Raw genomic sequence first — 12,749 nt, 5'->3', positions numbered from 1 at the left:
GAGAAAGCCGCAAGAAGACTGCTTCTCAGGTGATTCTGACCTGCAGCCAAGTTCAGGAGTCACATGTCCAGACGACCTGCAGAAGATCCCTGCAGTTCAAACCAGAGGTCCTACTAATCTAAACAGCAAAACAGATTTATTTATTTTATTTTTAATATTTTGGTCGCACTGCACGGCATGTGGGATCTTAGTACCCTGACCAGGGATCAAACCCGCGTCCCCTGCATTAGAAGTGCGGAGTCTTAACCACTGGACCGCCAGGGAAGTCCCAGCAAAACAGATTTAATGGCACTGTGGGTTGAGACTTTTCCTTCCTTCGTTAAACCTGCAAATGTCTGCACAAATGCACGAGAGTGGAGAGGAAATATGTTGCTGAGAAGCATTTAATTCAAAGGACGTTAAGGATGAGAAGGAAACAGTGAAAGTCAAGGGTGATGGCTACATCTACATCAGGACATTTGCTAGAAATGGAGACTTTCAGGCCCAACCCCAGACCTAACAACTAGATCCTGCATTTCAAAAACACCCCCAGGTGACCAGTACGTGGCTGGGCTAGACCACTAGTTCTCAGCGAAACATCAGAATCACCTGCAGAGCTTGATAAAAATACAGACACCTGAGTCCTACACCCAAGCGCTTCTGATCCCTTAGGTGGGTTCACATTTTTAACAAGGACGCTCAAGTAATCCCGATAAGCGTAGTCCAAGGTCTACGGTTTAAGAAGCACTGGCCCAGGAAGGCCTCTTTAAGGAAGTTAGTTATTTATTCACCCACTCATCCGTCCCGCCCGGACAAGGGCCTTTCCTGGCTAGTCTATCCAAAGTAGCCCCCGGTTCCTAGCGCTCGTCCCTAGTGGAAGTTACCTTGATAGTTCATCGTCTGTCTCCCCACCCACCAGAACGTAAACTCCAAGACAGCAAAAACCTTCTGTACTTCCTTACCCAGGTGCTCACTGAACACGAAAATCCCATCAGAAAGCACCCCCCAGGCCCCACCACCACCACGCCACACAACCCAACGCACTCCAGGTGTTTAATAAGCACCAGGCGGCATGTTACAGGGCGTCCGGGGACGCAGGAGCTGATGGGAGGGCGCTGGAAAAGCACGGGGGGACGCAGAGAGGACGGGGGGGCGCAGGGAGGAACTAGGGGACCAAGTGAGGCTTTCTCGCCCCGACCCCCCCTCGCCGGCCCAGCGGCCCCAAAGTCCGCTTCCCTCCCACCCACCCCCAAAGGCCACCCAGGGTCCTCCCGCCCGCCTCACAGAGATGCCCCAGGTCTACGTACCTACGGTCTCTCGCCTCCGACCCAAAGCCTCCGAGTCCTCCCGCGAGCTCAGCCGTTAGGAGTCAAAGTCTTCATTTTAAATAGGAGTTAAACCCTCGACCCCGAAAGCTGATTGGTCGGGGCTAGAAAGGCGCTGCCTTTTCATTGGTTCAAAACCAACTCGACGGCTTGAGTCACGGCCCGGCGGAGACGGCGCGCAGGCGCACTTGCTTCGTAAGGACCGGAAGTGATGGAGGCAACGGCCCGCCACATCTGCGGCCGTTCTAGCGCCCGCGGTGCTCTCCGGATCTGACATTTGTCCGTGAGGCAGCAGTACCTTGGCGTCAGGGTTGTCGCGTCGGAGATAAAGTCGGAGGAGGTGAACGAATCTCTAGAACGCGCCCGTAAGATGGCGAGAAGGGCAGGAGCGAGTAGGGTCAATCGATAGCGCAGCGCTCGGCGCGTTGCCCTTTGTGCGTGCGCAGTGAAGGTGCGCCCGGAGCGATCGATCAGGGAGGATTCGCGTCTCCATTTTTCTAGGAGAGAGCGGGAGACCAAGAGAGCAGGACGATCCGGTATGGGGGAACCCGGGTTGCGTGGAATGGCGGGTGCGGTCGGCTAGCGCCTTTGGGGCACCACAGGAAAGACGCGGGCGAGGCGGGAAGAGTCAATAGTGAGCGGGGCGGCATGCGCCCTGCGTTGCCAGGCTGGGCCTGCACTGTCCCTCCTCTTCCTCAAAGGCCTCTCTTTCACCCTCACTCCATTCTTCGCTGGCCTCTAGTTCGGGGTCATAGCGGAGAGTACGGTGAGGCGGCGTTTGTGTTCTCTCCCTGGTCTTCCTTCCGACTACGGGTGCAACCAGTCCTGGACTGGGTTCTTCCTGTCTTCGGGCCGCAGACCCTTCACCTGCAAATGAGGGACGGTAATTAGGCGCTCTCTAGCCCAGCGAGCGGACGTTCTATGGGAGTTGAGAAGCAGGGCTCGTCCTCTCTTTTCCTGTTTTAATCTCTTGGTAGCCCTATGATGCGCCTGGCACGAGTGAAGGACGGAATAGTGGTTAAGCTCTGAGCTCTGGGGTGGGTAATCCTCGTGGCCACTTTAACTGTGGACGAGTTACGCAGCCACGTTTTTCTTGCCGTATTTCCTAACCTCTTTGAGCCGGTTTCATCATCTCTGTTGTGCCCTAGTGTTGTGTACACAAGGATGGATTTATATATATTTGCTTAATGCCCATCAGTAGAGCACAGTAAGAGCTCAGGCTCTGGGTTAGGATCCAGGCTCTGCCATTTACAAGCTGTTGGATCCTGGGTGAGTTAACCTTCCTGTGCCTCCGGTTGCCCACCTCTAAAATGGGATAAGCTGAAGATTGAATGAGGTAATGCATATTAGCTGCTTACTTCATGTGTGTTATATGCGGAATGTCTAATGAATTTTAGCTCGTTTATCATTAAGTTTTTAAGGAGTAGTACATGCAGCGATTAGAGTAACACCATCTCTGGAGTCAAACCGTCTGCGTTCTAATGCTGGTTCCTCCAGGCACTAGTTCTGAGACCTTGGGCAAGTTGTTTCCCCTCCTCAACTGTAAACAAGATTACTGGACCTCCTTTCTTGGATGTTGTTGAGGATTGAGATGAAACATGGTAAACACTTAGGAAACATTGGCTATTCTTATGATCAGTAGCCTCAGCAATTCTCCAAGAGGGCCTTGGGTAGTTAAAAACACTGTTCCCCGCCCCTTTCCTACAGCTCCTCCCACTTTCAGAATCACCCCTGTGAAGTGGTGTTAGTTAACTGCCCACTCGCCGCCCTTCTTTCTTATATTCTTCTCTCCCTCCTGTGCTCTGCCTTCCAATTTTCTTCTGTGCCACAGCTACCTGTCTGCCTGTGACTTTTATTCTTTATTGCTGTTCCCCAGTTCCTGCAGCCTTCCGATACCTGTACAGATCTACACGTGTACAGACATTGATTTTTATAATCAGATTATCTAATCATGTCAACCAGTTAGAGGTTTGTTTTTGGGGGGTTTTTTTTTTTTGCAAAAACTGGAAACTATCTGTAATCTTCTCTTTTGCTTTCTGAGCCTGAGAGAAAACGTAAACACTTGTAAATCAATCTAAATGCACAGTCCTTCCAATTTTTCCATTTTTTATAGTTATTTTGGCCATATCCTATTTGCCAATATTTTATTCAGCAATGCTTTCCAGCGTATTCTGTAATTAAATTATGTGATGTAACAAGCACGGTTGCCTTGAAACATGCTTTAAGAATGACCATAGGACTTCTCTGGTGGCACAGTGGTTGAGAATCCGCCTGCCGATGCAGGGAACGCGGGTTCGTGCCCCGGTCGGGGAAGATCCCACATGCCGCGGAGCAGCTGGGCCCGTGAGCCATGGCCACTGAGCCTGCGCGTCCGGAGCCTGTGCTCCACAACAGGAGAGGCCACAGAACTGAGAGGCCCGCGTACCGCAAAAAAAAAGAATGAACATAACTGACATTAGTAAACATCACAGCTTAGCTGGTGGAAACGGTAGTATCTAGACATCCAACAGCAGCAGCAGCTGTTGTACCTATTGCAAACATTAGCCAGGGTTTCATTAACAGAAGAAATGGAAGTTTCTGGGATAGCAGTAAAGAATAAAAATTGCAGGTGGGTAATTTAGCAGAGAAAAGATGTTCATGAAGAGAGGTTCTTTTGTAAATATTGGCTAACATGATTTGAACCATTTCTGTGTACCACTGGGCTTAATGCTCTACATGTATCATCTTGTTTAGCCTTCACTGACTTATTTAACAGCTGAGGACCCTGATCTCAGAGAAACATAGTTGCTGACCAAAGATCATGCTGGTAGAGCTGGGATTCAAGCCCTGGAAAGGCTGACCAGATTCCTGGGTTGCTTCTGTGCTTTCCTGGTGCCTGTGTCCCTCCCCGTCACCTGCTTTCTCTCTTGCAGCTGGCACGGAAACTACCTTCGTCTTCTCCACGATGTACAGAACCAAAGTGGGCTTGAAGGATCGCCAGCAGCTCTACAAGCTGATCATTAGCCAGCTGCTCTATGATGGCTACATCAGCATTGCTAATGGCCTCATCAATGAAATCAAGCCTCAGTCTGTCTGTGCACCCTCAGAGCAGCTCCTGCACCTCATCAAACTAGGTAACTTGTGAATGCAAATTCATTGAGCCCATGGCAAGGTTTCAGATGTTTTTCAAGATGACTGCCCTTGAGTTTTAGTGCCTAGTATGTGTCCAGCACTGTGCTAGATACTGAAGGAGAAAGCAAAGTCCAGATTGTGAAGGTTTTGAGCAGGTTCTGGCCTTAGGGTCTTACGTGAATTATCTGGAGCTTTCTGCCTCTGTATTATTGACTTCAAGTCTCAGCTCAGATGTCATCTCAGAGTCCTCCTCATTTCTTCTAAAATAACCCAAACATCTTCCCCTTACCTCCCCAAGTGTTCTAAAACAACAATCCCATTTCCTTCATAACAGAATCACTGTCTGAAATTTTCTATATTGTTTTGAGTTTCCCACACAATCCATACCACCTGCCAAAAGACTGCAAGTTGTTTGGATTTGGGTTTGGGTTTTATTTTTTTGGCTGCATCAGGTCTTAGTTGTGGCACACAGGCTCTTTGTTGTGATGTGCAGGCTTCTCTCTAGTTGTGGCGTGCGGGTTTTCTCTCTCTAGTTGTGGCGCGAGGGCTCTGTAGTTTGCAGCACGTGGGCTGTCTGGTTGCGGCTTGTGAGCTCAGTAGTTGTGGTGCCCGGGCTTAGTTGCCCCGCGGCATGTGCGATCTTAGTTCTCCAACCAGGGATAGAACCCTCATCCCCTGCATTGGAAGGCGGATTCTTTACGACTGGACCGCTGGGCAAGTCCCAGACTGCAAGTTTAATAAAAATATTGAACCTTGTCTTGTTCAACAGTGTGTCCAGGTGCTCGCCTGTGTCACAGAAAGCACTCAGTAGAATACTGAACTGCCAAACGCATTTATACTTTTTGACTCGGCAGTGTCAACTGTTCGAATTTGCCTGAGGAAATAAAATGAATTCCACTGAAATGCCCAACAACGTGGAATTGGTTGTACGTGTTCTCGTATTCATAAAGTTGGATCCAACAACATGATGTGGGTGAACGTTTATGACACTGGCCAGGTGTTTATTCCATAGGAGTAAATGACCGAGTGTGTCACACCACATTACATATTGTGACTTTATTTGCATTTTAAGAAATGAAACAACTGTGTGTGTGGAGAAAGGTCCAGAAGAATTCATACCACCGTGTTAACAGTAATTATCTCTGGGTGATATAATACAAGGTTATGTTTATTTTTTATCTGCATTTCTGATTTTTCTGTACTAATAAAAATTGTTTATATGATACATCAAGTTATTTCTCAATTTAAAATGCATTTTCTTGATAAACTTCAGTTTAAACCTCAACATTCTTTCAAAGATGTTTCACTAATGTTATTACTAACAATATATCTGACTTAATGAGCTTCTGAGCTGCTACTAACAGATCTCAACACTAAAAATATTAAAATTCGGAATGGGGAAAAATGGACAGTTTAACTACACAACTGCTGTTTTTCAGTTTCTGTAGTTGTGGTTAAAGTAGAAACTTTCGGAGGCAAGTATCTGGGGAGGTGCCTTTACCTGTTGGAGCCTAACCTGCCACAGCGCCTGTTGCCTTACAGCGTTGTCACTGTGTGTGCGCCCAGGTCACAGTACATAACTGTCTACAGTATTGAGTACCATGCAGCTCCAAGAAAGAGCAAGTTGACATCAGCAAACACCTTTCCCAGTTTGGATCCAGAACTTTGTCCTGTCTTTTTCAAATAACGGTTTTTCATGCCCTTAATTTTTATTCCTTTCAGGAATGGAAAACGATGATACTGCAGTTCAGTATGCAATTGGTCGGTCAGATACAGTTGCCCCTGGCACAGGAATTGACCTGGAGTTTGATGCAGATGTCCAGACTATGTCCCCAGAGGCTTCAGAGTATGAAACATGCTATGTCACATCCCATAAAGGACCATGTCGTGTAGCTACCTATAGTAGAGATGGGCAGTTAATAGCTACTGGATCTGCTGACGCTTCCATAAAAATACTTGACACAGAAAGAATGTTGGCCAAAAGTGCCATGCCAATAGAGGTAAAAATCCTGGTACTATACTTAACGTCTGCCTTTTGTTGTTCATTCTTGGGAGAATGAGAGCATAGTTTAAACCAGTTTTAACTTAGCATAGCTGTAGAATGTATCCTTTGAGCCAGACAGATTTTACGCTTTGAGACTCTCTTCTCTTCTTGCTGGCCTAGGTCATGATGAATGAGACCGCACAGCAGAACATGGAAAACCACCCAGTGATTCGAACTCTCTATGACCACGTGGATGAAGTCACGTGCCTCGCGTTCCACCCGACGGAGCAGATCCTCGCCTCGGGCTCGAGGGACTACACTCTCAAACTGTTTGATTACTCCAAGCCGTCCGCAAAAAGAGCCTTCAAGTACATTCAGGTTAGGGGTGTGTGGAAAGGGGCTGTGTGTATTTATTTCCCTAAATACAGTGAGCCGTTGTGTGGCTCTTCTCTTGTTAAGAGTCGTCTCCGTGGTCACATCCTGTAGATAAAGAGAGTGGCAGCCAGGATGCAGCGCCCGTTGCAAATGGCGCGGCTCTCGTGCTCTCACGCGCCCCCTGCCTCTGGCCGGTCAGGACGGCTGCCGCCGGCCACAGATACAGTTCAGGATCCACATCACTCTTCAGAGGTTGCAGATTCCTGTTTAAAGACAAAGCACAATGAACTTCTCTAACTTAGGGGAATTAAACAGTTATTCAGTTGAAATTCTCAGGTGTTAGCTGGAAAAGCGACATTTGGTGCTCTGTTTTGAATATGCAGTTCCAAAATACTAATGTTTTAGTAGTGGCTTCCACCTCAATATTTGGAGCCCTGGGACAAATTAGAGAAACTATTCTGATAGTTTATTTTTATTCATTAATTGTATGTGAATGTGTCATAGATTGATAGTACTCCTTTCTGAGTTCACCCACTGTTTATGTGCAAATGATGAAGCTCACCTGTGATCTTTGGAATAATCTCACCAGTAGATAGTTTCGGAAATCTTTGTTCAGATGGTCCTTTTGTATACTCCCGAAAGTTCTGTGTTCTTCTCTTACCTGTGTAATATCTAGTCACTGTTTTACGGATTCTTTGCATCAGCCGAATATTTTCCACGTTTCCTCTGGGTTTAATTGTTCACCACTTGGTCTGTTTCCCGACAGGAGGCTGAAATGTTACGCTCCATCTCTTTTCATCCTTCTGGAGACTTTATACTTGTTGGAACTCAGCATCCTACTCTTCGACTTTATGATATCAACACATTTCAGTGCTTTGTCTCTTGTAATCCTCAAGATCAACACACCGATGCCATATGTTCTGTTAATTACAACCCTAGCGCCAACATGTATGTGACTGGCAGCAAGGACGGCTGCATCAAGCTGTGGGACGGCGTCTCCAACCGGTGCATCACCACCTTTGAGAAAGCACACGACGGCGCTGAGGTCTGCTCTGCCATCTTCTCCAAAAACTCCAAATACATTCTGTCAAGTGGAAAAGACTCTGTAGCCAAACTTTGGGAAATATCAACAGGACGAACCCTGGTCAGATACACAGGTATGTGAGAAGTTGATATCACTTCACGCTTCTGAGGCATTTTCGTTTCCAGAACTCTCTTTTAGATCCTCGAACTAGATCCACACCATAAATCTATGTGAGTCAAGCAAGAGGCAGAGCTGGAAATAGAACCACAGTTTCTTAACTTTGCCCTTCTCAATATGTTAACAGCTGAAATTAGATCTGATTCCATGCAAGTAACACTTGAGAATTAGGTGGTCCGTTTGTAGACCCATGGCCTGCCCACTTCCCACGAAAACATGAAAGCAGTCCAGAGAAGAGACTCAGTAAGTGAGAGGAAAGATCTTGGCTCATGCCTGAGAGAGGAGAAGGAGCCCCCAAGAGGGACCCCAAGTGTTCTGAACCTAGATATAAAGTGGGCCCTTCAGACAGAAACACAAAATTGTTAGTCTGATTGTCTAATTCATGTTGGTCTCTAATTGTAACAGTTGTGCCTGTGAGCTCTTTTTATGAGATCTGTTTAATTTATCCTATCACTAGTAGTCAGTGTTTGTCGAATTATTTGATAGTAGGTATTAAAATATTGTGTTTCATTCTTCTGTTCCTTGTAGCAGCAAAGGCTGTTTGGTAGAAAACTTCAGCTAGTTTCCTCTGTTGTGAGGTGTTTGTGTCATACGCTGCAATTGCCATGACCAGAACTGTAAAACGCACAAGAAAACAACAGATTGTGAGGGCCTGCTGGGATGTTAATGAGGGAAGAAAATTGAGGAGTTGGTGACATCTGAACCACTAGGGTGCAGCATAACCTACCATCGGTTTATCTCATTGTAACCAGTTTGCTTCCTGCCGTCTCTCTGGCTTCTGGTGTAGATGGTCTAGCTAGCAAGTCTTGGGAAGAGTCATTTTTGTTTTATGAATGTTTGGGGTGTTTTATGGTTATATGTGGCTGATTGGTTTGTTTTTCTGGAGAATTGGGATTTGAGTTTAAAATGAGATGATAATGAATTTATATGCAAATTCCCTCTTTCTAATTCACAGTTTAAGACCCCTTCATGTCAGCACTTTGGGATCTGCTTTTCCAGTTTTAATCTTTAGTTAGAATTCAGAGGGCTCTTGAAATAATGAAAGAAAAGGAAAAACTATCAAGTAAACATTAGAAATTTTGATGTTAAAAGTTAATTTAAAACACTATAAACAAAATTAAATACTGGCTAGGGAAAAAAAAAAACTCATAGCATAGGTAATAAACATAGGTCAGACACTGCTCAGGGAACCCAAGAAAGATGACCAACTTCACTGTAAACCTAAGAAATTAATATGGAAGTATCTTTTTGCTCATCCGATTTCAGGCATTTAAAAGATTGGTATTATATAGTATTGATAAACGTTTCAGGAAATCACATATTGTTAGGAGTATGATTGGTAAAATATTTCTGAAGGGCAGCTTGGTGTCATAGTATCAAAATTTTAAATATATATATTTTTGGCTTGCTATTTCCACTGTTAGAAATTTAACCTAAAAAGATTCTTGGGAAGCATGCACATGCACACACAAAAAGATATTCATCCCAGCATTATCGGGAGTAGTGGAAACTTAGATAGAATATAAATGTCCGGAAGAAGCATTGAGTAAATTGTTACATAGGCTTTCACGGCATGCATCTTTTAAAAAGAAATACTCACAGTAATGTTTGTTGAACACTTATACTGCAAAGCTCAATGGGCATTACACCTCATTTTAATACCTGCAACATCTTGGGGGCAGGTGCTGTAATTATCCCTGCAGAGTAGAGGAGTCAGTTAAGGCCCCCGGATGTTAAGTCATTTGTTCAAAGTCACATCGCTAATAAGTACTGAGTACAGATCCAGCACCAAAGTGTGTATTTTTATCCGTTAAGCTATATTCCCTCTTTGTAGGTCTCCACCACAAACTGTTGAATAAAAACTGTATGCCGTATGCCCTGATTTATATAAATTACGAATGAGTATACAATGCACGGAGATATTTGGAAAAGATATTCATCAAAATGTTGACTCTGTAAAATTATCAGGCAGATTTTTTTAATAGTTCATATAATACTTGAAACATAAAATATGTTTTTTTTAAATTCATGGTCAAAGAAAAAAGCATAGAGTTTCCTCTTGGAGGGTGGCTGTTCATCCATCCCAGTGATTCTAGTCACTGGGAATTGGAATTTAGGAATTTAGTCCTAAAGAAATAACGTGTTCTGTACAAAGAATGTTGGTCACAATATTACAGTTGGAAACAAACTAACTGCCTAGCAGGGAAAGAATCATTGCCTAATGGTGCTTCCAAACAATGGGATACTTTGCAGCCCGTAAAAACACAACCTATCCAACATGAAGTTAGATGATGTGGCACCACTTTTGTATTTTTTTAAGGTGTTTTATGCCTAAAAATACATCAGAACATTAACAGAGTTGCATTAGGTGGTGGGCCCAAAGGAGATTCTCTTTTTCATACTTTTTTTAGAGTTACCAAAATTACACAATAAATGTGTATTACTTCAACAATTTTAAAGTGCAGTTTTTACATCAGCAGAGCTAACACCAAAAGTAGGACAGTCTGGGCTCTAAGTTGTGAACTGGAAAGCTAGCCCTGGCGCCAGGCCGTAACCTCTCGGTCTCTGCACAGGTGCCGGCTTGAGCGGACGGCAGGTGCACCGGACGCAGGCCGTTTTCAACCACACGGAGGACTACGTGCTGCTGCCCGACGAGAGGACCATCAGCCTCTGCTGCTGGGACTCGAGGACGGCTGAGCGCCGGAACCTGCTCTCGCTGGGCCACAACAATATCGTGCGCTGTATCGTGCACTCGCCCACCAACCCCGGCTTCATGACCTGCAGCGACGACTTCAGGGCACGGTTTTGGTACCGGAGGTCAACCACAGACTAGAGCCGCCGGCGTTAAATAGGGTTCTTTTCTCGAGGACTCTGCCCCTCCTTGCCCTTGTGTCCCGTCATCAGCTTCAGTAGTAAGTCATTGTACCGTCTTTGGCAGTTGTGCTGCCACCTCTGCGTCCTTCTGGGATTTGTATGAAAGAATCTTTTTTTACCTTGATGGAGAATCATGGTGGAAAAAGTTGGAGACACAGATCTGTGCGATTGTTCTGCAGTCACTGATTATTACAGTGTGATTTTCATCGGTTTTGTAAATACGGGACTTGCTGTTTCCCTTGATCATTTGAAGAAGGATAGAGTATTCAGATGCTTTCTAGATCTCAAGTGGATCTGTCATGAGGAATGTTCATTTGGATATTTTGTCAACTTTTGTGCCTGTTTTACATCCCCTTTGTACATTTCCTTTCAAAATACATTTTGGCAGATGTGGAGGCATATGGCTCTGAGAATCAAGAGTTTTATGCCATATTAAAACCATTTTAGAAAATCGATAGTATCAATTCTATCCTAAAGTGACATCATTCTGATAATAAAGTTCAGATCTGCGATGTTACTGTTGACACATTTTTCACTTCAGTGAAACTAATGGCCAGCTTTTCCTGAAGATACATAGGAGGTGTATCTCCCATCACACGTCCCACATTATCCTTGCACAGCCTAAAATGCTTGTCTTTGGTAAATGTGTTTCTGGTGAGATTATTACCATTTGATAGGAAACACTGAAAATACGCGCAGTGTAATCATGTGAGCTGTTGCTCTCCGGGGTTGCTCATCTTCAGGAATGATCACTATTGATTGACTTCGTTCTTATGTCATTTTAAATCTAATTTTTCAGTTCCCTTCAGCATGAGCCATAACTACTCATCATGGATACATCCAGCAGCTGCATTCTCAGAAGATTTTTTTTTTTTTTTTTCAATTAACAAACTCATACAGGTTTTCTTGTTCTTGAAACTTTCTAGGCAGTGACAGTGGTTCTCTGGATTCAACTCTAGCTAGGTCAGAGAGCCCTGAGCCTCCCCTTACAGAGAGAAACTTTGGTGTATCATTATCTCCCGATACAAATACCTCATGGTCTGGGTACGAGTACCTAGAAATACAGTCTGGGATCATTTGATAAAGATATTAAATATATTAAAGTAATTATGTTATAGGAATTGTATAGTCTTTTGAAGTTTATAAAATTTCTGCTTTTGACATCATCCTTAAGGATCATTTTAACTCTTTGGTCTATAAAACCATTTTCAGCATTCTTAACATGTTAAGTCACAGGTTTTAGTTCAGATTTCAAGAGAGCTATACTTTTTGGTCCGTAGTGAGTTTAAATTTATTTTGTGTTCTCATTTTGTGGTATTTGAGCTTGGCCATCTGTGGGTGCTTTTCTTGTACGACCGAAAGAAACCTATTGAATAGAAACAAGGATAACCAGTTCTACCCCAAAATTACCAACCAAAACTACCCACGTTTTCCAGCTTTCAGCCTATGAAACTGTAAAGCAAAGGTTCAACTTTTCTGCTTATTCTCTCTGGCACATGTGCTGGGATGACCACACTGCCCTCCTGATACAAGTTCCATTGGACCTTTTTAACTGTTCATGAATTTAAAGGATACTGCCTGCTTTTTCCAGCTTTTGGAATAGTCTCAGCAATAGATCTGTAGTTTCAGGACTTCTGTTTACAAGATCAAGATGCTTTTGTGTGTTTCCAAAATGGACTTCTTTTTAAATTTGTTTTCTTTTCAAAATCACATTAATGTTTGAAACTGGTGTAAATGCCAGGGATGTTACATGGACTTGGTTTCATCACATCATTAATTGTACCACTTAATTAACAGCCTGACATTCAGATGGTGAGTAATCTCCAGTTAAGAGAAGAACTTATAACTTGTATGTTATTTTTTAAAGACGTGATTTCTAAAATAAACTTTTTGTATATAA

The 12,749-nt window shown here is 44.1% G+C and overlaps 2 protein-coding genes across 4 annotated transcripts in view; one reads left to right on the top strand and one right to left on the bottom strand.

Moving 5' to 3' along the window:
* The window catches only part of AURKA (aurora kinase A), an 18,731-nt gene extending 16,366 nt beyond the window's left edge, over window positions 1–2,365 (bottom strand). For 2 of the 3 annotated variants that reach the window (XM_067013553.1, XM_067013555.1), the window contains exon 1: window positions 1,287–2,025. The gene's annotated coding sequence lies outside the window, so the exon portion shown is untranslated. Of the gene's footprint in view, window positions 1–1,286 lie in introns of all 3 variants that reach the window. The other variant, XM_059039186.2, reaches the window with a different exon arrangement.
* Window positions 1,478–12,749, top strand: CSTF1 (cleavage stimulation factor subunit 1). The gene is made up of 6 exons (XM_059039184.2): window positions 1,478–1,840; window positions 4,217–4,417; window positions 6,138–6,415; window positions 6,580–6,777; window positions 7,541–7,931; window positions 10,549–12,749. Exons 2-6 carry the CDS (start codon window positions 4,249–4,251, stop codon window positions 10,806–10,808), a joined length of 1,296 nt encoding a protein of 431 aa, XP_058895167.1. The 5' UTR covers window positions 1,478–1,840; window positions 4,217–4,248; the 3' UTR covers window positions 10,809–12,749.

The sequence above is a fragment of the Kogia breviceps genome, chromosome 14, assembly GCF_026419965.1.
Source record: "Kogia breviceps isolate mKogBre1 chromosome 14, mKogBre1 haplotype 1, whole genome shotgun sequence".
Taxonomy (NCBI): Eukaryota; Metazoa; Chordata; class Mammalia; order Artiodactyla; family Physeteridae; genus Kogia; species Kogia breviceps.
This window is presented reverse-complemented; position numbering and strand designations above follow the sequence as displayed.

Excerpts from the sequence above, each read along its gene's own strand:
- CSTF1 (XM_059039184.2), top strand. The coding sequence starts at position 4,249 with ATGTACAGAACCAAAGTGGGCTTGAAGGATCGCCAGCAGCTCTACAAG. Across the intron at positions 4,418-6,137 it reads CCTGCACCTCATCAAACTAG|GAATGGAAAACGATGATACT; the intron begins GTAACTTGTGAA and ends TATTCCTTTCAG. Across the intron at positions 7,932-10,548 it reads AACCCTGGTCAGATACACAG|GTGCCGGCTTGAGCGGACGG; the intron begins GTATGTGAGAAG and ends GTCTCTGCACAG.